This window comes from Gymnoscopelus microlampas (assembly GCF_963454915.1).
Source record: "Gymnoscopelus microlampas genome assembly, chromosome: 7".
Lineage (NCBI taxonomy): Eukaryota > Metazoa > Chordata > Actinopteri > Myctophiformes > Myctophidae > Gymnoscopelus > Gymnoscopelus microlampas.
This window is the reverse complement of record NC_139944.1, coordinates 5,276,538-5,302,299: the sequence shown is the minus strand read 5'-3', so window position 1 is coordinate 5,302,299 and position 25,762 is coordinate 5,276,538. Positions and strand designations below refer to the sequence as shown.

General features: G+C 41.3%; 1 protein-coding gene across 2 annotated transcripts in view; it reads right to left on the bottom strand.

The window, feature by feature from the left end:
* Window positions 1-20,408, bottom strand: part of atxn7 (ataxin 7) — a 62,432-nt gene extending 42,024 nt beyond the window's left edge. Inside the window, exons 1-4 of one of the 2 annotated variants that reach the window (XM_084062553.1) lie at window positions 20,219-20,408; window positions 17,127-17,229; window positions 7,939-8,268; window positions 7,022-7,093 (exon numbers count right to left, since the gene is read on the bottom strand). In XM_084062553.1, coding sequence (XP_083918679.1) covers window positions 7,022-7,093; window positions 7,939-8,260 — 394 coding nt within the window. In that variant the 5' untranslated portion in view covers window positions 8,261-8,268; window positions 17,127-17,229; window positions 20,219-20,408. The remainder of the gene's footprint in view (window positions 1-7,021; window positions 7,094-7,938; window positions 8,269-17,126; window positions 17,230-20,218) is intronic. The other variant, XM_084062554.1, reaches the window with a different exon arrangement.
* Window positions 20,409-25,762: the final 5,354 nt, after the last annotated feature.

Below are 25,762 nucleotides of genomic sequence, written 5' to 3'. Positions count from 1 at the left end.
TAACACCTGTGAATGTCTTCATAATATGGCTGCTGTGAATAGAGCCTGTTTACAAATTCAAGTTGATGATTAATTGTCACTCAAATAATTGCGCTTAACGATTTAATTGTGTGTTTGGCATTGAACATTGGAACATATGAAGCATTTTAGGCTTCGTAATCAAAAATCGCACAGGGCAGATTTGACAGATAACTGAAATATACAAAGAATTTATAGTTAATCATTTTTATACATGTAAAAAAGCAGAAATAGCTGATCTACAAGCTTACGAGTCACGAAGTGACGCGTTGTAAGCTTGTAGATCTGCCATTTTTAATATTTGAAAATGTGTGAAAATCTTCCAACATGGAAACGATTATGACGATTATGAAATAACAATTGCGATTAGCTCAAACAATTGCGATTAGACGATTATGTAATGATTGTGCTACGTGCGCGTGCGATATGTATGTTGTGCAAATTACCAGATACAGTAGGCGAGCTCTAGGCCTGATTTGAGCACAGAGCAGTAAATAGAAACTAGAAAGGCTTTCCACAAATACTGCCGGATGATCAACACAAGTTTAATGTTCAGGATATATATCCCGGAGTGGTTGGCAGATTCAATGGAAGGAGTATAGAGGTGGAATAACGTGGATTAACTTATCATACTATCAAGGGGGATTTAGCACAGACCGCAAGGTAGCTTGGCATCACTAGCAGTGTTGAGGTGGCCATAGCTGAATGGGTAGAGAGCCCGCCTAGGAAGCAGGCGGTGATCAGGTTCGATTCCCGGCACTGGCAATGTGTCGAGGCGTCCCTGAGCAAGACACTTAACACCTAAGTGCCCCCTTCCCCCCGCGCTCAACTCTGACCACTTGGGCAGCAATCAGCTGCGTGAAGCTGAAAATTACATTTCCCCTGCAGGATCAAATAGGTCAAATTCTTCTAATTATTAGTGTTGCCAACGACAGGGCAGCTACATTAACTCATACCCTGCCAAGAACGTAAAAAATGTAATTTTTAAAATACTTTGATTTTATAAAGATCTCACCGTCCTTCATCTCTCGTAGTGACACATTTCATTGTAACACCACCGGATACGGAAATGATGTAAATCGAAGATTTTTGTTTCCGCCTGCTTCCTGTTTAAGTCCCCCTCTAAAACGGCATTTTCTCGGCTTTGTCTTTCTCCGCCGTGGAACGCTGTTTAGAAACGCTGCATACAAACTGCTACTACTGCAAAATGGAATGTCGCCGATTGAAAATTTCTTCTCTGGGCCACTCACACAACTACCCTGTGTGTCTACAAACAGTTGAACACGCGATCATAAGGGATTTAGCGAGGTCTGTGGCGAGGTGAAAAAGTGAGCCGTACCGTTCACATGGCGAAACATGGTGTTTTTCCACTGGGCTGGAGAAGAGAGACTCCGCCCCAATCGGAATGTTTGTTGTCTGAGTGGCGTGCAAGTATCGCCGGTGTGTTTAGAAACAATTGGACTTGCGATCATAATGAGAAAAAAAAATTGTGACATTTTTAAAGTTATAAAAAACATTAACTCGCTGGCAGTGGGCAAACACAGCCAGAAATAAGTCTGGCAGTGAATGAGTTAAAAGACGACAAACAGTGAACATTAAATGATGGCGATGGAAATTTCTCCATACAGTCAATTATTTCCCTCACCAAAGAACTCACAGTCTCGATATGTCCACAGAGACAGCCCACGTCACAATGTAAGTCGAGTTAGCCTCTACCCCCGGGCTACTCCGGGACCGTAACGGATACGCTCCATTCACCGAGTGGCTGCCGCGACCATATGCTACCATCATAATGGCACGACACGTCACCTGCCCCAAAAAACATTTTTTAAACTAAGTTTGGAAGGTCAATTCAAACATTCCACCAAATGATCGAACCCTAATAAATGGCTTTGGGGGCGAGCCCTACCCTACCCTACCCACAACAAGTAAACCCTAATTATGCCGAGATGCAAACTTCTTTTTTTTCCTTTGGAAGCGTGTCCTCAATTAACTCAATGCTTCTTCCCAGTTCCCTCTCTGAAACGCACTGGGATCCCAATGAGCGGACACAGGTTTCCTGGCAAAAGAAATCAGCAGGAGGGGTCAAAACTCACTCCTAGCTGCTACTGTTGTTCACTGTGGGCTGTTCCTTCTAACGGGGCTCTCTGGGCAAAAAAAAAAAAAAAGTGGGAAAAAAAAGAGGCCTCTGCACTCTGCATTCAGTGCACTGGCACCCACTGTACCGCTGAAATGGCCTGACTTGAAAAGTGGTAGAACGCCATTGTGACGTGTGTGTGTGTGTGTGTGTGTGTGTGTGTGTGTGTGTGTGTGTGTGTGTGTGTGTGTGTGTGTGTGTGTGTGTGTGTGTGTGTGTGTGTGTGTGGGATTCTCACTCCCCATTTTCGTCTTGTGCGGAGAGCAGATGAAAAGAGAAGAGAGAGAGGAAGTCGAGGCACACGGGAGAGAGAGACAGAATGAGAATTGGGGGGGGGGGGGGTACATAAGCAAGCAGGGAGAGCGAGAAAGCGAGAGAACATGAAGGAAAAAACCTTCATGGAATGGGTGTGAAACGGAGCAGAGATACAGGCCCGGGCCCAGACAAAGAGAGCGCAGAGTGAGAGGACCTGTGCACGAGGAGAGAGAGAGAGCATAAAGCCTCTGTATGAGACAGAACGAGAGTCCAGTTAATTTCTGCGTCCTCATCCGTGGCAGTGATGAATGATCTAGGTGCAGCAGTAGCAGCTCTGGCTGCTTCTCAGCAGCACACACAGGCTGGCTGTACACACACACACACACACACACACAGGCCAGCAGAATCTGACCTGCGGCTGACATTGGCACCATGCTTACCCAGCTAACGTGACTTTGACTCCTGCCACTGTAAAATTATAAAGTGAGCCTGATCTCGAAGAGGGAATTAATTAGCTGCTGGTCACGTTCACACGATGAGCTGTGTGAGTATGTGGTGTGTGTGTGTTTGTGTATTTGCGTGTGTTGCTGGAATGGCTGTTATACCAGGGGAGATATCTGGCGGTGAGTCACGGCAAAGACATGTAGTCATCCACTCGTAATACCCGCGCTCCATACCAATTCTTAAACAGCCAGACAGAGCGATGAATAATGTTGTAAGGGAGAACATGCTGAGGCCAACAAGGAGCAAACGGGGAGAGAATGAACTCGGCGACACGGATGACAGTACTGTGGAGAAGCAAGTCAGGTAAGCTTGGAAAGGGAGCTGTGAGTCGCTGCCTGGGACTGCAAGAGACATTACATTACAGCCTTGAATCTAAAGTGACCCATCAGTCTCTCCCGCCTTCTGCTGAAAGCCATTCCCCTTGACCCGGAGACAAACATTCTGTCCATTTTCTAAAATGCATTATTGCTTCACCGTGAAAGAAAACAGACTTTTGCTGTAATCCTTCCTGACATTCTGTATTGAACCAACTGCACTTCTATTGTTTGCCAATAAACATGTGAATACTACGAGTTGACATTCTTGCGGTCATGAGAAACCTTTGAGGCACCAATTATTTGCTACTGTACGTAAATTGCGCAATAGCCTCGCTGTGTGTGTACACACACAAGCCCCATTGTTAGCCAATGTAAATGCACCGTTACGTGCGTGCCCTGACAGGCAGAGACTACAGTGCAACGTCGCCCCGCACAGAAGGAAAGCAAAGGCTGGACGCACATTGATGACGTCACAGGTGTGGGTCCTTTCATTTCATGGCTGTTATATGTGCCATTTTGCCAACCCGACTCTTCCATGTATTTCCAGAAGGGTTCAAATGGAAACTAAAGAATGTAATGCAAGCCAACAAAAACAGATTTGGTCCATCCTGTCAAACACTGAATACATTTGAGGCCCAAGACCAGATGATGCATTTGAACAATCGCTTCACATTTTCTTTGATATCACTTTCTAAACAAGGAATACTAAAACATCTATTTGACGGCATACATCAAAATCCATGTACTGTATCCAACCACGAGGCTACATCTCACAGTGTCGTAATGTTGTGTTTACTAGTCAACTGGTGTTAACTGCGCAACAGTTCATTTTTATACCAAACTTAGAAGACCTCATTTGTCGGAAATGTGGGGCAATATATTGCTGATCAATGAAGCAGAATGCTTATGATAAAACAGCTGACGCGCTGTGAACGTGTACATCTGCCATTTTTTAATAGCCAACGCAAAAAATCTAAAATGACAGATGCTTTCTTGATTTTAACTCTTTTATTGCCAAAAACGGGAATTCCCGTCCGATGCTACTATGGCCACGGACGGAAATGACGAAATTATAAAAAAAGATTATTATTTTTTTCTCTTTTTTTCTTTTTGGCTCATTTGACCCAAAGACCAAGGAGATATGATTTTTCGAATATCTAGACTCCAATCCACTTCTTTTTAACTTAAAACTTAAACATTCTGTATCTCGGCTCCTGAGTACTTTTTTTTTTTCAATGAAAAATCTCTGGCAGTGGGCAAACGCGGAAAGCAATAATTGTGGCAGTGAAAGAGTTAATGGGTCGTAGGTTGGTTTCAGCTTATGACGCATGTTGCGTGACACCCTCTTGTTTGCTTACATCACTAGCAGCGTTTTCCATTCCAATAGGCTCTATGCACAGCAGCCATATTATCACTTCCTTCACAGGTGTTACCAATGACACTAATGAAGGCTCTGTTCCATTTAGTCTAGCACAGTGGTTTCCACGACCCCCATAACTCTGAGAGTGTACAAATGGAACCAAATGGACCCGTAAGGGGCCATTTGGAAGCCCATGAGGGTCCCTGGACCCCAACTTTAGACTCACTGGTGTAGTGTTTCCAGTGAGCCAACATGCATAATATCAACACCCTGACTCTGTTTGACCAGAATGGAACAGAGCCTTCATTAGTATAATTGGCAACACCTGTGAATGTCTTCACAATATGGCTGCTGTGAATAGGGTGAATTACCAATCAATGGATCAATCCACAAATCTAAATATCTAATATACAATGTAGACGCTCTTTATCCAGATTGACTTATGTAAACACATACATCAAAATGCAGAGGGACAGTGTAGTGCCTCACTAAACTAGGATCACAGGTAAACCAAGAAACTAGCAATAGCATCAGTGAATGTACCAAAGTACAAACATTATAATCTGTACATCGAAACAATCACAACTATTAGGATACTATTAGGTCACTAATGAACCTGGCATCTGCCGAAATAACACGCCATCTAAACTACATTTTAACCTTTGCATTAGTCTGCAATCTCTGCATGTTCGTCAAGACTAGGTCAAGAGCTATGGGCTGAGGTGGAGTCTGAAGAGGTGAGTCTTCAGATTACGGCGGGAAAATTGGGAGTCAATCTGCATTTTTAACGGCAATGGGGAGTTTGTTCTACATTTTGGGAGCCAGGAGGGAGAAGAGTCGGGGACGTGTGTCCCTGTAATAGTATAATAACATACTATCAATATGAGGTTATATCAAGGAAAAGATCAGTCCTGTCACATTGCAAATGGTGTAATCATCATTGATGGTACAATTTGGAGTTTGAGCTTAATTTATACTCCCTATCGATGCAACATGTTAGCTTGTAAATCAGCTCAGCGGCAAACAATAAACCTGGGATCTGTGGTTAGATTGGAGTGCAACACACAGGCACTTTGGGTAGTCAACAGGTAATACGCGTTCATAGAATTTTACATTTAATATCCATAACTACCATGAATAACTTGTGCCAAATCAGATTTCTCATGCAGTTATTTTTCTAGTTCTAGTTCTTCTTTCTGTTATACTAGTCCATATTATGTAATTTTCTTGAAATATGCACCCAGTGTAAATCTCTGCCGAGGAAAATGAGTGTTGAGGATATCTCATGCTTGGGCCGTGGGGTCAAAATGTAAGAACATCAGCTCATGTCATTGTAAGAAATGCACCCATTTCTCCAAAGTCATATTCACCTAGTTTATAAGAATCAGAATTTCTACTCCCCCATATTCCCCATGTCCATTTATCAATGGAAGCAGTGGTGTGTTCTAGGTTTTTTCAAATGGATTAAATGGTTAGTAGAGGGCTACGCTTTTTCCACAAAAGAAATCGGCACGTCACACTACGTATACAGCGTAACACGGTAGAACACACCACTGAATGGAAGCATTGATGAAGGTAACAACACTACAATGGCTTTCCTTTAGGGTTAGGAGAGACGCAATAGTGGCAGTGGTTTTTAACCGTCTAATATTAGCAATGATGTTGTCAAAACTGGTATAATGTAGGCCTATCTATGGCCAACCAACCACACATACAGCAACACCCCGAATGCCGTTAATAGAACAACAACAGTAGGTCATTGTTACATGTAGGCCTAGTCTGGACTGGGGAGAGTTTAAGTTGTTGCCAATAAACTTGTTTTGGTTCAAGAGAAAATAATAATGTAAATTAACAGAATAATAAGCTACCATTTAATTGACCGTGGCTCCTTGTTGAAGTCAATTCACGATACACTGATAGGCTCTATGCACAGCAGCCATATTATCACTTCTACAGGTGTTACCAATGATACTAATGAAGGCTCTGTTCCATTTAGTGTAGCACAGTGGTTTCCACGACCCCCATAACTCTGGGAGTGTACAAATGGAACAGTCTCAGAGTTACACACCCGTAAGGGGCCATTTGGAAGCCCATGAGGGTCCCTGGACCCCAACTGTAGACCCACTGGTGTAGCAGAGTGTTTCCAGTGAGCCAACATGCACAATATCAGCACCCTGACTCTGTTTGACCAGAATGGAACAGAGCCTTCATTAGTAGCATTGGCAACACCTGTGAATGTCTTCACAATATGGCTGCTGTGCATAGGGTGAATTTTCAATAAACTGGGATATTGGCATGTCAATTATTAATCCAATCCTTGTGTGTGTGTGGGCGCTCGTGCGTGCGTGCGTGTCATACATGTGTAGATATGTGAGAACCACCAGATTAAAAAAAATACACCTTGTTGGGTCAGAAAATAAAACAACTCACCTTCTCTGTACAGACGCATGGCTTCTCGGTTTTTCCCGAGGTCTTTCAAACTTTCCTCCGAATCAGCAGCACCTATAAAAAACGAGCAGCGGTGGAAGAAGTAGTCACATTTTGTACTCAAGTAAAAGAGCCAATACCACACAGTGTAGAAATAATAGTCCAGTATTCAAAATTGACTCAGGTAAAAGTACCAAAGTATTGTCATCAAAATGTACTCAAAAGTACCGAAAGTAAAAGTTCTCATTATGCAGAATGTCCCATTTCACACAAGTGTTCGAAATGTATAAAACATGTTTTGAAAATAGAAGATCTACAAGCTCACAACACCACATTGTGAGCTTGTAGATCGGCTATTTTCAAATAGCCAAGTTAGATAGGGATGAAGTGGTTAACGCATGCTTTGTAATAAGAATAAGAATCCACAAAGTAACAAGTAACTTAAGTTTTCAAATAATTACAGTGGAGTAAAAGAAAAAAGTACAATATTTGCCTATGAGACGGTAGCGGAGTAGAAGTAAAAGTACTGAAAATTTAAAATACTCCAGTAAAGTAAAAAATCTTCAGATTTGTACTTAAGTACAGTACTTGAGTACAGGTACTTAGTTACTTTCCACCACTGATAAAAAAAAACGAGGCAATCCAGTCAGTCAGCAGCACTTCAGATAAATAGTTGCACTTGCTTTGCCTTGATCGCCTGACTCGTGCTGTTGCTACCAGTAGCAGTTTCTTCATATCCCCCCCCCCCCCCCCCTCTCAAAAACTGCATGCAATGAAATCGGGGGGCTATTAAACCAAAACAAAAAAAAAGCCCCAGCGCCAACAAACAGACCCGATCACGCTGTCTCGCCGGGGGTATAAATAAAAAATAAATCGGGATCGCGGCGATCGGAGCGGCTTTTTCTCCGCCAACAACTCACCGTCGTTGCCGTGGAGTTTGGCGGCGTCGACCCAGTTGCTCCAAGGCTGTCCCAGCATTATCTCTGGACTAGGCAGCGCCGATCGCCGCTCCGCAACAGTCGCCATTGCTGTGGAGCTAGTGCTGCCTGGTGGTGGTGCTGCTCCTCCTCCTCCTTCTCCTCCTCCTCCTCCTCCTCCCCGCTGGATGTGCTGCTGTAGCTGGAGCTGCTGCTTGAGCTGCTGCTGCCCCCTGCTGGTGGCCAAGGCCGACGACACTCTGCTGCTGCTGCGCTGCTGCTGCTGCGTCTCCCCCCTGACGTCATCATCGGCCCTTTCCGACATTCTTTCCGCTACAAAATGTAACAAAACAAGGAGTCTGTCAGCGCGGGTAGTCAGGGAATATTATCAGAATAATGTCATATCTAGGAATAAATTCCTTACCAAGAAATGTCTTCACCAATGTGTTTGTAAAAGTGTCTATTAACACATCTCATAAAGACTGAAATGCAGTTTCCCTAGGGGAATTTTTGACAGCTGCTGAAAGTTGGGGTACCCACCATAACCTTATGCGCGGGGAAAAAATGTAAATTTAATTCTGTTTTAATTTATTTATTTATTTACCACCAAAACCACTCCTTGGGATAAAAGCGGCCCAATCTCAATGGGCTTTTTACACAAAAGAATTACCTGGAAAAGGTTGGCTATGGCCGTTTTTAGCCCAAGGAGTGGTTTTGGTGCAAAACAAATGCTTGCAATGGATTCAGAATCATAAAAACACCCTAGTTTGACCCTTCACATGCTACTTAAAACAGAATTAAATTTAGATTTTTTTTTCCCCGCATAAGGTTATGGTGGGTACCCCAACTTTCAGCAGCTGTCAAAAATTCTCCTAGGGAAACTACATTTCAGTCTTTATGAGATGTGTTACTAAACACTTTTACAAACACATTGGTGAAGAAATTTCTTGGTAAGGAATTTATTCCCAGATAATTTTGAAATATCCTCTGACTAGGGGGGCTCTTCTTTTTTTACACTTTTAAAATGTACTATTATTTTTTTAAATTTTTTTTGCGCGGGGGGCTTTTCTTCTATGTCAGGGGTCTTCAACGTTTTTCAGGCCAAGGACCCCCCTAGCTGAGAGAGAGATGGGAGGGACCCCCACTATATTGTATAAAATTGTGTTTCAGATTTCACTTTTTTTGTTTACTTGGTCTGCTCTTTTTTTCCCCTCTACACCAAACACCTCTTTGCCAAAACAAAATAGCCGATCTACAAGCAAAGTTCTCCTTAGAAAAAGGATGCTAGGGTTCAAGTGGTTAAGGTAACAAAAAAAATCATATCACACAAAGATTTGGCAGACCCCTGTAGTAACTCTGAGGACCTCCTGTTGAAGACCCCTGTTCTATGTGAAGCAAGCAAGCCGCCGACGCATAAAAGTCGCCGATCTACAAGCAAAGCACCCCCCCCCCCCCCCCCCACACACACACACACACACGGCACCCATCTACGACGGAGGAGTAGTAGTAGGCTCATCAGGACATGGATTAATTCATTCATTCATTGACCCAGCCACAAGCACGGGGGGGGGGGGTGCTCTCTTGGTTCTTTAACTTTTTCATGTCAAGGACAACCCAAATGAATAGCCCCCCCCCATCTGACAAGATGCTCTGCAACTGACCCCCATACAATATTTAAAACGTGTACAAAAGTAAGAACTAATGTAAAAGCTACATATGTTTCAATTTTGGGAGTTACATGGAATAGCCTTAGTGATTGGTTGAAGCTGTGTACATCTCAGGGGAGATTTTAAAAAAGTTAAATAATAATTCAGGAGTAGTTTCGAGTAAAACATTTTCCCTTTTATCTTGCAGCATATTTTAAGGTGTTTTAATATTAAAATACATTTGTTTAAAAGTATTGTAAGAGATAGGCAAAGAATAAGCATTGTGCTACAGCCCATTCCTTTTTTTCGTTCATTGAATTTGGATTTTGTGTTCCGAGTTGGTTGGATATGTACATTTGTGATGATGATTTTTGTTGTTGTTGTAAGTCCAGAAAATAAACCATTCATTCATTCATTCATTCAATATGCCAAACTATTCTTTCAAGATCTTTTGAAAATAGCAGGTGCTCTTTTAAAATAGCAAATGCATATTGGGTTAAAGTGGTTAAACTGATGTTGATGATATTAACTAGTTTTGCTGGGGACGCCGTGGGACGCCGTGGGACTCCCCCCCCCCCCCGCTGTAGTTTACAAGGCAGCTTCTCAATCTCTGTGTGTGCAACACCGTCATATGATACAACGGAGTAGGCTGTATAAAGGCATCAGGAGAGGCAGAGTGTGGGCACCTAAATTTTGTTTATTGTTTATTCCTTTCCCAAAATAAAAACAAATAAAACATTTGGGAAATGGTCTGAAGTAATGTAAAGTATCCATCATTTAAACATGCTTGAACATTTGACATTTAATGCCACGACCGCCGGCCAACAACAAAAACACTCAACGTGTGGCCAGGCAAAAGAGGACCGTTCCCAGTCTGCTCTGTCACTGTAGATTACAAGGCAGCTTATGGTGCCGAGCTGTTGACACAAGCGGGGAGTGTTTGTGTGTCTGTGTGTTGGGGTCTTTCTATCCCCCGCCCAGCCCACCCGGTTGCATTCTGTACATTCTGAACAATCAACAGATAGTACCGAGATAAAACGTCGAGAGGGGGAAGGCAAGTGTTCGGCACTTTGCTCACCTTTCAATTTACATTCCGGGAACTATAATGAAGCTAAATATAGGTCATTACCCAACAAGTGCAAGTAGCTACGAACATGCATGTTATAAAATCCCTATCTGCAGATTTGCGTCACAATTTCACAATTACAGCTCAAAATGAAAGTTCATGTTTGTTTGGCAATGTCTTGAGGCTTTGGAAGTCTAGGTTTCTAGGTGAAATGTGCAATTGAGACAATTTTAGACAGTAGGCGGTAATTATTATTTAGCGTAAGAACTACATTATGCAGTGTCTAGAGACCTTTATTTTGGAACATTCCTGCATATGCCAGCATGCAAAAGAACAATATTTATAAAAACATTGGTCAGTCATGTTGTGCCATTATAATCTAAACAAAAACACACTGACATTTATTGTTACTCTGTTAGTGTTGGATGAAACGGGTTGGAACAATAAGTAATTATGTATTGATATGATTTTACCAGATCTACTCCCACAAGGAAGATCATAAATAGAAATTAACTGCTGTCCTATAATTGCAAGGTCCACTTTCAGTTTTTGTTTGTTTTTCATGTGATACTTGCAATTGGACAATAACTAAAGCTTAAGAAAAAAATCACACCCTGTGTGAAGGAAGCGGTGCCTTTGGGGCAGGGCTTAACTCATTTCAGTTCGTCCCTATTGGTGGTCTGAGTTCACTTACCAAATTTTAACTTGGTAGCATGCTGCAAACTGGAATGATGGCTGTTTAAAGCCCAGCCAATGGACAGACAGAGGGGGCGGGGCTTAAGTAATTACAGTTCGTCCCCATTGGTGGTTTTAGTCCATGTACAAAATTTGTACTCCCTAGCATGCTGCGAACTTGAGTTATGGCTGTTTAAAGGCCAGCCAATGGGAAGACAGAGGGGGCGGGGCTTCAGCAATTCATGCTCGTCCCTATTGGTGGTCTATAAGGCCACATACCAAATTTGGACTTGGTGGCATGCTGCAAACTGGAGTTATAGCTGTTTAAAATCCCGTGGTCATCCCGTGCTTAAACGGGCGGACGGACATAACATACGCTGGGGGTCCCTGGACAGAGGGGGCGGGGCTTCAGCAATTCATGCTCGTCCCTATTGGTGGTCTAAGTCCACATACCATTTGGACTTGGTGGCATGCTGCAAACTGGAGTTATAGCTGTTTAAAATCCCGTGCTTAAACGGGCGGACGGACATAACATACGCTGGGGGTCCCTGGACAGAGGGGGCGGGGCTTCAGCAATTCATGCTCGTCCCTATTGGTGGTCTAAGTCCACATACTATATTTGGACTTGGTGCCATGCTGCAAACTGGAGTTATAGCTGTTTAAAATCCCGTGCTCATCCCGTGCTTAAACGGGCGGACGGACATAACATACGCTGGGGGTCCCTGGACCCCTCTTTGATAACCAGTGGCACGTGTGGCCAATGAGAGGAGAGATGGCATAGGCAATCTCCAAGTCCGCGTGTGTGTGTGTGTGTGTGTGTGTGTGTGTGTGTGTGTGTGTGTGTGTGTGTGTGTGTGTGTGTGTGTGCGCGTGTGTTTGTATGTGTTTCTTCTTTGCCGTGCTCATCCCGGGCTCATATGGACGGACGGACATACGGACAAAGTCAAGTGTAGAGCGGTTGGCACCGCTAAAAACAGCAATATATTAAGGATATCAGGAATCTTAAAGTCTCACCTCTCAACTGTCTTGACAAATACATAAAACCTAGATATCAAGAAACATGGGTAATTCCCAGTGAGAGAAATGAAGGCATATGGTTTTGATCAAAATATTAATTGTAGCAAAACAATTACCATGACATAATCGTAGAAATTCCTAGCACACTTCAGACCGGGAACCGGAACCGGGAACGAGTCATTTCTAGATTTCTTTGGCTATTCAAAAATAGCAGATATACAAGCTCATAGCGCGGCACCGAGTGCCGCACTATGAGCTTGTAGATCTGCCATTTTTGAAAAATTGTGAAAATGTATATGGGGATTCTACAAATCTCCTCTACTACATCCTAATAGTTTCTTTTTATTTTTTACGTACTGTATGTTGCTATATATCAGTGGTTCTCAAACTTTCGTTATGTCAAGGACCTCCAAAATATATGTATTTGGCTGCGGACCCCCATCGGAAAAGAAATTGTTCCAGGGACCCCCAGAGGCAAAGATTTGAGTTACAAATGTTTGCTTTAAAAAGAAAATGGAAAAAAAAGATTTGCAAAGATTTTTCAAAAATAGCTGATCTACAAGCTCATAGCGCGGTATGAGCTTGTATATCTGCTATTTTTGAATAGCTAAAGAAATCTTAAAATGACACAGATGCGTTCCCGGTCTTAATAGGTTAACAAAACAAGAAAGTCACTTGAAGCGTTCTCAGAAACTGGCAACATCAGATGTTGCGTTTAGGATATCTCTCTACTTCAGTGACAATAAATGTGATGTTCCATTGTTTGACATCCTGTGCGAGTCCAAATTGAAGAGACCGCTGGTCTGTCAACTTAAAATGTACAGTTGACACGGTCAAACCCTGAGTATTATTTTAACTCTGAAAGTGTATGTAAATTACATAAACCGCACACCAACTTCACTTGCATAATAAGAACTTTTATTAAGGCAACGTTTCGGTCATGGACCTTCTTCAGGCATTGAGCAGGCCTTTACACACTGGCCTGGCCTGAAACAAACCCTGCTCTGAATAGGCTCTATGCACATCAGCCATATTATCACTTCCTTCACAGGTGTTACCAGTGATACTAATGAAGGCTCTGTTCCATTTAGTGTAGCACAGCACAGCAGAGTTTTGAATTTCAGATTTCCACAACCTCCATAACTCTGAGAGTGTACAAATGTACATTTGTACACTCTCAGAGTTACACACCCGTAAAGGGCCATTTGGGAGTGTTTCCAGTGAGCCAACATGCACAATATCAGCACCCTGACTCTGTCTGACCAGAATGGAACAGAGCCTTCATTAGTATCATTGATAACACCTGTAAATGTCTTACAATATGGCTGCTGTGCATAGGGCCCACTGTAAAAAGAAAAAAAAGAAGCAACAGAAGAGAAAATAAATCTTCCGGAACTTTTGTCACCACTTATTCTGCCAAGTGCCAACTCATGCCTGAAGAAGGTCCATGACCGAAACATTGCCTTCATAAAAGTTGTCCTTATTGTGCAAGTGAAGACGGTTTGCAGGTTATTTAATGTTATTCTATAAATCTGATGCACCCGTCCCTGAGCTGATCAGGTGTGCATGACTTTGCTTCAACTCTGATTGTGTGAAAGCGTCCAAATGGACATTCAGGATTGCAATTGTGTGGGAATCTTGGCGTTGCCTTTGAACCTGAAGTAAATGTCCAAATACAAGGTAAGGAAGGTTGTCCATTTCTGTTTCATGTTTTCTTTTCCAGAATAAGAGTCATCATGAATAAAACAAAACTACTTTCTTCTGGTGACATATAAACAGTTGAATATGCCTTTATTTACTCTCATCTTGGTTCTTGCAGCTCCTTGTAAACAGGTCAGAAATGGATCCATCCATGCCAACTACAGCAGAAAGGCTTTTAACTTTAATCACGCAACATGAACACGCCACCTTCATTTGTGCATCTTTACACTGCCTGTTCCACTTCTATCAGTTTTTTCTTTCTCATTTTCAGTGTAGCCTTTTCATTTTCTCTCTTTTAAAAAAAAATATATAACATGCAATGACTATTACTCTTTGAGATATGGCTAACAAAGCAGTTGGAATGGCACATCATTCACAAATAAAACACCTACATTACTGTTACCTAAAGCAGGCCAAATGAACAGGCATAGATTTGATTGAATGAAAAGCAACACATTCTAAAAGTCCCACAGATAACATGTAACATCCACAGTGTAGCCACAGTCATGTAATATCATATCCAAAACTATCTGAACTCCAGCGTGACAGCATTCATAACAATTCATGTACACACGTACGTATGGTATATTTTTTGTTTTAGTACCCCCACATGTATAGTGAATGTCTGATATTGACCGATTGCTGAATGTGTATCAACATGACTTTTTTCCTTCTCCCCTTTCCTGATGATTACAAAACGGAGAAAAAATATACCTCCTTAGAAATAATGAACTACTTGGATTCATGAATGCTGTTAAACGATGATATATAGTGAAGGAAAGAAAAAGTAAATAATATACATCACTATGGATGGCCAATTTTTGCGATGGTTTTGAGCTTATAGATCGGCTATTTTTGAAATTTGTTGTACAACGAAGTACATAGGGCTTAAGTTGTTAAAGGATAAGGCCGGCACACATTTTTTCCTTCTTTTCCTCAATGTAACCTACAAAAATACCAAAACCTATAATGTATTTCTCCTATTTATAATTATGGCCCATCTACCCAACCCCAGGTATAGCTCATATCACCAATCAACTCCACTGTTGACCAAACAAAGACATTATCCCTTTCCAATCACTAGCTATCAATAGTAAGTCACTAAAGTCTGTGCCCTACAAATCACACTGCTGCGGTGAAGCTGCACTACAGAAAAGGTGCACGTAGCATCGTCTTCACATTGACAAACTGGCTGCTTGTGAGCAAGTGGTGACAGTCTATAGCAGTGGCTCTCAACCTGGGGTTTGCGAACCCCCGAGGGGTCGCCAAATAATCTGGAGGGGTCGCCGGAAGCTTTTCTGAATGTGCTCAAACGAATCAAAAACTGAATTCAAAAATATATATAAATCAGTTTTCTTAGTTAATATTTCAGTAAAATCACAGTCACAATACATAATTAATTAGTAGGTAGGCCTAACGTTTTTTCGGAGGAAGAGAGAGAGCGAGGAAGTGTGTGCAGGCACACATGTCTGTGTGCGTGGCACTGGCCACGCTGAGACAGACTGTTCACGCTCCCTTTGCCACATGAACTTAACTTCCTCCGTCGCAATACATAAGAAACGGTGGCTCTCAACAGCCGGTGAGGTGGACGGCTGGATGCATCTTGCCGTTGATAAGAAAAGATTTCACATCTAATACCCCACAAGTATTGTTGACGTCGACCTGCAAGTGAGAAACTCAAAGTGGGAAAGTTGAGGAACGGCTCTCAAAGTGGGGCAAACAATCAATTGATCAGCCCCAATGTGTTTGTGGTTCTGACACACAAAAGCATGTCAGTGAAACCGAAGATGTAGTAACACCCGAATCGCAACAATAAATCAGTGGAGTTTTTCAACATAAGAGGAAGAGAATTGCAGGGCCAACGTTGGTGGCCAGTTCCACTGGCTACTGGAGCTGTGTGAAGAGGTGCGTATATATTTCCTCTCGGGTGCACAGTTTGACTCAAGTGTAATATTGCTCCTCTTATCAAAAACGATGAACTAATATAGCCATTTAATTTAGTTTGTTCAGTGCATGTATGTTTTTAGATAGGCGAGTAATGAAGGAGGGGGGGTCACGAGCCATGGCAAAGTCTTTTTGGGGGGTCTCCAGTCAAAAAGGTTGAGAACCACTGGTAGCTAAATCCCAATACAAAAGGTTTCTGCCTCCTCTGTCTTCTAGCGTGAGCCGGAAATTGTTCGCGTCCAAAGGAACCAAAAGCAAATGTGGAACTCGTGGCTACATCAAGTATAGCCTTTGCATGTCTCCTTCGCACAGTATAAATTTCTCCCTGTTAAAGCAAGCCAGATCTCCTTTGGCTAAATGGAAAAGCAATCTAAGGGATCTTTTAAAGAACAATGTTGGTGTAAAGAGTTTGCATTGCCTCAACCGCGATCCAACTTTGACTTGAAGTTTCACTTCAACAGGCATTTAATTTGCTGGTTGTGCAGAGTGTTTGTTTATGGCTGGAGGTCAAGATGTCCAGTGCATAGTGGCATGGGTTGTGATGGATTTACACATATACTGTTCATAAAGACAACAGACAAAAAGTCCCCCAAACAACAAGTTGTTTCGGGGGGAAAGTTTGATTACTGCTTCAGGAAGACTCAAGTGTAAAGAAGGCAAGATGCTTACGGACCGCCCTAAAACGCTGTCACATCATTGAGTCGTTTCAGGAAATTCCTGCAACCTGCATTCATCCCATTGATGAATTATGCAGACTAAAGAAACCGTTTGTTTGTTTGCTTATTGTTCAGTTTTTTTTTTAACAATACCGTTCAATGACTTCTGCATATGAGCTATATCTGGTTTGGCTAGATGGAACATACTCACAAAGGCATTTTTTTGGTCTTGGTCTTTTCTTTGAGGCTAAATGACGATATAAATGAAATTACGCCGGCCGTATCCTGTAACAAATCCACATAGCTTTCTGTTCAAATGTTATCAAATTCTGTACCAAAGTCAAATATCAATTTTTGACAGTGCAAACTTGTGTAAATAAGCACACATTGCTCTTAATTCTCCCATGACTACAGAATACACTGGTAGTGTATGTATGGTATTAAGCCTGGCTGGGGATAGTAGCCCAGTTTATTGTAAGCTCATACCTTGTCAAACAAACGTGAAAAAGGGAACTCAGTCTCAACTCAATCAGCCGATCCTCATCAGTTTGGGTGATTGCTGGCTGCCACACAAGCTGGTGAGAAAAATCTGGACACACACACACACGGGAGATGAGTCAGTATCAGTGTTATTGTTTTTGCAGTTCTTCTTGACACGAGTCAATAAGTGTTTAGGCTGTCTGTCTAGGCTTTCCCTGGGTCCGCTCGTGGAGGCTTTGGACCTCAGCTCACTACTTATGGAGGTCCTCGCCGCTGCACATTAATCCAATCCAATAAGCACTATCCTTGGTTAACCACTCACTCCCGCAGCTCAGTAATCCCTTCCACAGATTGGGAGCTGGGGACAGCAACAACACCAGTGAAACCGTTTAGCCTTTTCATCATTATTCTTTGGTGTTTGTGACTGGCACGTATTCAGAGAACCAGCCAAGGAAATCATATCGTCAAGCACAGCACATAAGCAACCTTTGAATTTGCTTAGTTAATCAGTGTGCATATTAACAATGACAACTTCATTTTAATGTTTGTTCAAATCTTAATAACAAACATATTTGTCACAAGGTTTGTAGATTATGCCAAAAGGGCCCAGTTTTCTTGTGGCTCGACCTCGGACTGATTCCCTCCAAATTTGACAAAGTTGAACCTGAACTTTTTTTCCTCAAATACCATTTTCTACCTTTTTATCCCCACAAAGAATCCTCCGACTGCATAAAATATCTCAGCCCATGGGCTAAAACTAAAGATAGCAAATAGTTACATTAAGTATGAAAAAAGACATGTCACACGTCACGTGTACACATTCAATTACACGAAAATAAACTCTGAATTACAGTCAAATTAATTATATTACAGGGTCCCCACACATTTTTAGCAATGAATTTCCAAAACTTTTCCAAAACTTTTCCAGAATATTTAGCCCAATTTCCAGGCCTATATAACAATCACTCGGCGCAATAATGTGTCTCTTACTCCTATGTAGAATGCCCAAAGATAGGCAGTGTGGCAAAAATAAAGTTTGAGACATACATTAGGCTGCCGTCACACAGCCCGTTCGGCGAAAAACTACTTATGTTACATATTTCGTGTAATATTATTCATGTTTATGAAAATGTTTTGTTTTAACAAAATCAATAGCCAAAAACAATGCATAGCCAAATATTTTTCCAGGACCCTTGATAAATTCCAGGACCTTTGATGATGTTTGATCAATTTCAAACCTTTTCCAGTACTGGATTTTTTATTTTTTTATTTCAAAATATTTCCAGGAATTTCATGACCGTGGGGACCCTGATATTAGCATATTAGAAAGGCTATATATGTATTCATAGAAAATACATGTTGACATTGACAACCAGAGTAAATATTAGGTCTACGTTGCATAAAATAGCTATGTATGTACCGGTACTCTTAAAATACACACAGGCATATTTGAATTGAAAACTCGATCAGAGAACCCTTGTGAACTTGCTAATTCTGCCTTGGATGGTGCCGGAGTCAACCAGGACTGAACCTGTGTGATATTCAAATGTATGTCACATCAGGTGCACCTTTCAGTTTTACGCAGTGAAGATAACGGTACTGTTGAGGTTATTGACATTTAAGGTCTTAAGTGACGCAGACTAGATATAAATAACTGCTCTTAAAAGATGTCATTAAAAAGGAGGACAAAAAAGGGCAATCAGCCGGACAATAGGTTCCATGCACAGCAGCCATATTATCACTTCCTTCACAGGTGTTACCAATGATACTAATGAAGGCTCTGTTCCATTTAGTGTGGCACAGTGGTTTCCACGACCTCCATAACTCTGAGAGTGTACAAATGCAACCGTAATGGTTCCATTTGTACACTCTCAGAGTTACACACCTGTAAGGGGCCATTTGGAAGCCCATGGACCACAACTGTAGACCCACTGGTGTAACAAGAGTGTTTCCAGTGAGCCAACATGCAACAACATCAGGACCCTGACTCTGTTTGACCAGAATGGAACAGAGCCTTCATTAGTATCATTGGTAACACCTGTGAATGTCTTCATAATATGGCTGCTGTGAATAGAGCCTATTTGCAGTCTTGTTGAACTTCATATCATCGTAACAAAAGGTAACATTTCGCTATAACGCATTATAATATAATCAACATAGGCCAAGTTAAAGCCTTTACACAAATGGGTAAAAGGAACGCCACACACAGCCATAATATAAGTCAAATGAAGAGGTCTACTGTTTGTTTACAGCACAGCAGCACAGCTTTACACTGTGTGCAACAACCATAGACAGTGTCAAACTTGATAAGTGTGTGCAAAACACTCCTGCATTTTATTCCAACGTGCATTGCACTGATGTACCAAGAAAATCGAGGGGGAGAAAAAAAAGCAATCACCAAAGAAAGAGTGATCACAGACATCATAAGACTTTGGCCACCAACAACAACATGCACTAACTTGACAGGTCAGGCTAGGCTAGGCTAGGCTAGCTTAGCTAGATTAGCCTAACATTAGCAACCAAAGCTAGCAGCAACAAGCAAGCCAGGCAGACACAGCCAGAGAGCTAGTCTTGTGTTGGACTAGCAATGCAGCAAGCAGAACCCTTTTCTCCCCCTACAACGCCCCTAAACATGAAGCAAAACAACACATAAAACACGTGACAACCGTAAAAACACAAAGCTACTCATGAACACAGATGTGAAATAGGAATATTGTTTTTTTTTAAACAACTAAGTTCCTGCTTAGAATGTGGTGGGAAAAAAATGTTGACTGTCACTTAACTTGGAAGGGAGAGAGGAGTGGCTAAATTAGCTTGTTGGGGCTAAAGCCCGAGTTATACTTCCACCGTGGGGACGGTGTCGCGCGCCGCCAAAATAGCAGATCCACAAGCTCCCACAAGCTCGCGAAACGAGCTTGTGGGAGGCTTGTGGATCAGCTATTTTTCGGCCATGTCTGTTTCAACGGGGGGTTGGCGATGGGAAAGCTAGCCTAGGCTGGCTAAAAAATAAAATCCCACACAGCAACCCCGACCCAACAACACGTCATGAAGAGTCAGTCATCTTTGAAATAAATGAAGTTTATTCGCCTCTTTCTTACCGGGGGGAGGATGATGTTGTGACAGGCCGGTGTGCGCTTTGCTTGGATGTGTGGCGGCCGTTGTAAAGGAGAGCGAGGAGGCTATGGATCGGATGCACTGACTGACTGGTGGGGTTCAGTTCAGTGCTGCTGCTCGCTGCTTGCTGGTGGTGGTGACTGCTGTGGAGGTCTTCTCACCCAGGAGCGGCCATGTCTGTTTACCGCACGGCATTCTGGGTGGAGAGGGCGGCCATGATACGTCACTTGCCTGGGTGGGTGGGTGGGTGGGCGAGGGAGGGAGGACATTTTTAAAAGTTTTTTTAAACGCTGAATTAATATATGAATGCATGAATGAATGAATTATTAATATTAGCTGGCGTACTTTGCCCGTTTTTGTTCAGTAGTATAATTCATGTAATAAAGCCCATGATGTTTGATCTTAGGAGGACCCAAAAATAAATAAATAATAACAACAACAACAACTATTATTATTATTATTAGTAGTAGTAGTAATATTATTGTTGTTGTTATTATTATTATTAATTTTAATTTCTTTAATATCACAATATTATTTGACAGATTTTACTTTGACAACTCTCTTCTACGATTAATATAAAAACCCAATTGATGAAAGGAAGGTAAATTGGAGAGCTTTGTAGACTTCTCTCAGGTCAAACAGAACATGGGCCTACTGTATGTTGGGCTCTAGTCTAGTTTAGAGCAGTGGTCCTCCCCCAGGACCCCAAATTGATGTATTTGGCATGCAAGGATTTTGTGCCATCGACACCCAATCTTTATTCTTTATTCTTTATTCGGATCCCCATTAGCTTACGCTGCCGCGGTCGCTAGTCTTCCTGGGGTCCACATAAAACATCACAACATAAAACAACATACAATATACATACAAACATCAACTGACACTCGTCAGTCCAAAACTAAGCTACATTAAAAGTGCCAATGATATAGACACAGGAACATTGGTTAAACATCTTGTACAAAAACATATTGATCATTCTAATTGTGTGATCTCTCCCATTAATATCTGTTTAATAGATTTTTTGAATACATATTTGCTCTTAATTTGTCTAATATTTACGGATAATGAGTTCCATTGTTGGGTGGCTCTATAAATAACAGTTTTTTTAAGTACTTCTGACTTTGGTTTTGGAAGTTTCAAATACCCTGAGCTTACCTGTCTTGTTTGATATCTATGTTTTAGACCTGCATTAAATAATTGATCTCTGAAGAAATCTGGCTTCCCCTCAATCAGTGGTGGTAAAAGGGTAACCGGAAGACTCACCCCAATTCCCAAAAACACGCTCGCCCCCATATGTTTTCGCGGGCCAGCGGTTCTTGTATTCTTATATTTGTTTTACTTAGGATAAGGTTAGAAATAAGTTTAGGGTTAGGCATAGTTTTACTGAGGATAAAGTTAGAAATAAGTTTAGGGTTAGCCATAGTTTTACGTTTAGGAATAAGGCTAGGTTAAGAGAGTTACGTCACTAGCATAGACTCCCATTGTAAGAATGGAATGCAGAAATGCTCTGTCTACGATATCTCAGTGAGGCAGTTCCAATGTTTGGAACTAGAGCCCCTTTGCGGTGAGATCAAAGCGTGACGCGACTCTCTCTTATACAGCTCTGGGGTTAGCCATAGTTTTACTGAGGTTAAAATAAATTTAGGAATAAGGCTAGGTTTAGGCGTAGACCTGGGTTCGATTCCTGCCGGGGACGCTGGGGACGCTGTGGGCGCTGGAGGCGTGTTCTCTCCTCTGCGTCATTAGTGCCCATACCCTAGGTGGGGTTGGCGAAAGGGCCTTTCTGTGTGGAGTTTGCATGTTCTCCCCGTGTCTTCTAGGGTAGGTACCCTCACAAAAAAACATGCAGTTATACTGGTCTCTATACTGGCTCCCAGTCAGCCGGGTCGCCTGATGGAGGGAATAAATAAAGCAATAGCCAGCACTTCAAAGTCCTTCTGGTACTTTTAATCATATGCACGAACAACAGCATACACAGACGCGTTTCGGCGTCAAGCCTTCCTCAGCGTGTATGGCAATGTAAACATTAGGGACAGTTAAATAGGGGGACAATGGTGCCACACAGAAATCGGTCAGTCTAAAAAAATCTCGTTCATAGGCCTCATCACAAATACTTATACAACACATAAGTCCCTATGTCCCTATACCCCTTTTGGATGGACAACTGATGGAGGGGAAAGGAACTGGCTGGAATAACGTGTTCCTTCCACGCGTTACGTCTAACCGGGGAAGCTCCCCCCTGTCAGGTGATAAAAAGCAGTCTGCTTTTCCTCATGCATTGAAGGAAGCATGAGCTCAGTTCAGGGCTCTCCCCAGGCTGGCAGAGGGAGAGTAGCGCCCAGGATTACAAGCTTAGGCATGGGTACTGGGAGAAATGTTGAAAAAAAAAAGTTTTACTGAGGTTACGTTTACGAATACCAAGTGAATACCGCCGGATATCCCCTGGGGCGACTGTGTTTTGGGGCGAGCGTTTTAGTATTCCTTTCACTCACATTTTTTACTTAAATAAAAGTATCAATAGTGTAATGTGGAAATACTCTGTTACAAGTAAAAGTCCAGAATTCAAAATTTGCTTGACTAAAAGTACAAATTTATTAAAATATACTTTAAGTACCAACAGTAAAAGTACCCATTATGCAGAATGTCCCATTTCACAGGTCTCATAATCGGCCTCAAACTCTTTTGAAAATAGCAGATCTACAAGTTCACGACGCGTCACGATGCGACATGTTGTGAGCTTGTAGATCGGCTTTTTTCAAATAGCCAAAGTTTAAATAGGGCTGAAGAGGTTAATTTATGTTAATGTATGTTTTGTAATAATAATCAAAATCTACAAAGTAACTAGTAGGCTAACTCAAGTTTTCTAATAATTGCAGTGGGGTAAAAAGTACAACATTTTCCCTCTGAGATGTAGGCTAGTGGAGTAGAAGTAAAAGTATAAAATCATTGAAATACTTGTATGTATATAGGGGTTAAAATGGTTAAAGTGATTTTGATACTATTTTTTTTTATTTTTTATCTGGGGACCACCTGGAACCCCCTCGAGGACCCCTGGGGGTCCCCACTCCCCAGGCCCCACTTTGAGAACCACTGAGTTAGATAGAGGAGGGGCCACGATGCCATCTTCCTGTTGTTTATTATTATGTTTATTTAAACAAATTAACCCAATATAGTTGTATTCAGTGAAAAGTAAGTACATTTACTCAAGCACTGTACTTAAGTGAAATGTTTATTTTTTACTTTACTTGAGTATTTCCAATTTTCAGTACTTTTACTTCTACTCCACTACGTCTCAGAGGCAAATATTGTACTTTTACCCCACTACAATTATTTTAAACTTTAGTTAGTAGTTACTTTGCAGATTTTGCTTATTATTACATAAACATACATTAACCACTTCAGCCCTATATACATTTCAGCCATTTGAAAATAGCTCACAAGCTTGTAGATCTGTTATATTTTCAAAGGATTTTTTAAATACATTTTACACAAAACTGGTGAAATGGGACATTCTGCTGTTCGGAGTACTCTCTACTTTTGGTACTTTAAGTATATTTTGATAACGATACTTTTGTACCTTTACTCAAGTACATTTTGAATTCCGAACATTTACTTGTAACAAAGTATTTCTACATTGCAGTATTGATACTTTTACTTAAGTAACTATGTGAGTAATATGGTCTATCTCGCAACAATTTTTTTAGATTTTTACAGGTGAGGGATTTCATTCTCAGGCGCACAACACTATCAACTAACATATAGGCACCTCTCCAATTGAAAGGGCATTGACAATGGATTTTACAAAGGGTTTTATTAGCATTCTCTATGGCCTGTTAAGATCCAATACGACTGTTAACACCCTGGATACTAAAAGGAAATGGGAGAGAGATCTCGGGGTTGAAATTGCTGACGAAGTTTGGGATGAAATATTTGTAAATGCAAAGAAACTCTCTATATGCAATAGAGCCTGGTCGGTTCAGTTAAGAACCATACACCGATTACAGATCACCCCTAGCCTTCGCCATAAAATGAACCCTAATCTATCACATCTCTGTCTTAAATGTAAGATTGAAGAGGGAGACTATTCACTGTATATGGTCATGTCATAAGATCGAACATTATTGGCTGGGTGTTGTGCAGCAGTTGAATGTGATTTTCGATATGGAGTTTGAACCTGACCCTATGTGTTTGATTCTGGGACTTCCTGATAAAAAGATTATTGACAAATTTCATAGACGCTTGTTTAATCTGTTAACCTATGCTGCGAGGAAAAATATTCTGTTGTCTTGGATTAATGAGAAACCACCAACAAAGAAAGATTGGCACAAAATAATCATGCAGTGCATGCATGCCATTGGAATTTTTGACCTGCCTCCTACGTTCCACAACAGATACTTTTTATAAGATATGGGACTTTAACGATAGGGTTCCTTAACAGGAGTGATTCCGCTGACCTTGATGTATAATGTCTAAATCCTTGCCTGTTTATTTTTTATTTTTGTCTTTTATTTTCATCTTTTCCGCTGTGGATGTTTGTACTGTGATCTATATTTCTTGTACTGATTTTTATTTTATTTTTTGTTCTTGGGGTAGTTACTCACCCATCTGTGTAATGTCAAGCACCAATCATGTATATATATATTTTGTTATCTTTTGGTCCAATGTATGTTTAATCTATATTTGTATCAGTGTCCTTGTCCTTTTATAACGTGTCTGAGCTGAGCTGTTTGTCTTGTCTTGTCTTGTTTTGTCTTTGTGTAAAAAAAGAAAAATCAATAAAAATACTATTGAAAAAAAAAAGTAACTATGTGAGTAGGCCTACTTCTTCCACCACTGGTTGTTTTGTTTTGTTTTGTTTTGTTGTCCAGTTGGCGGCGGTAATGCCCGTAATAGCTGGTTTACAAACGTTCAATATTAACACCAAAGAAGAAGAAGAAGAAGAAGAACTTCCTGTTAACTCTATGGTTGTTTCAATAAAGTTTATTTTCAGTGTTGCCATGTGGGCTTATTATAAGCAACTTTGGGCTTCTTTTTCTGTAAAGTTGCTTGTAAATATTGATAGTTGCGGGTTGTGTTTTTTTGGGCTTGTTTCTAAGTAAAGTAAGTAAGTAAGTCTAAGTGACGCGTAGCTGCTTATTTGGGCTTGTTTCTTAATGTTGTTTAAACCTAGCTCCATTAAGAACCTCTCACTCTGAGGGCTTCCTCAAAGCCCTGAGAGCTGTTTGATTGATTGATTGATTGATTGATTGATTGATTGATTGATGTACTTTATTTAGTAAGACATGATGAGAACATCAGTACATGGAAGTACAAATTCACAATACAAGGTCTACTAAACTGGAAGACTCATTAAGCACTGAGCTTGTTTAAGATGAGATCCCCATGCACACAAATCATGACATATAAGAGACAGACAGACAGATACACCCTACACAGAATGTCATACATGTTTTGTGCCAGGGATCGCCTTACCAGATTTGTGTTGTTGAAATGTTTCAATAAAATATTCCACATTTTTCAAAAAAAAT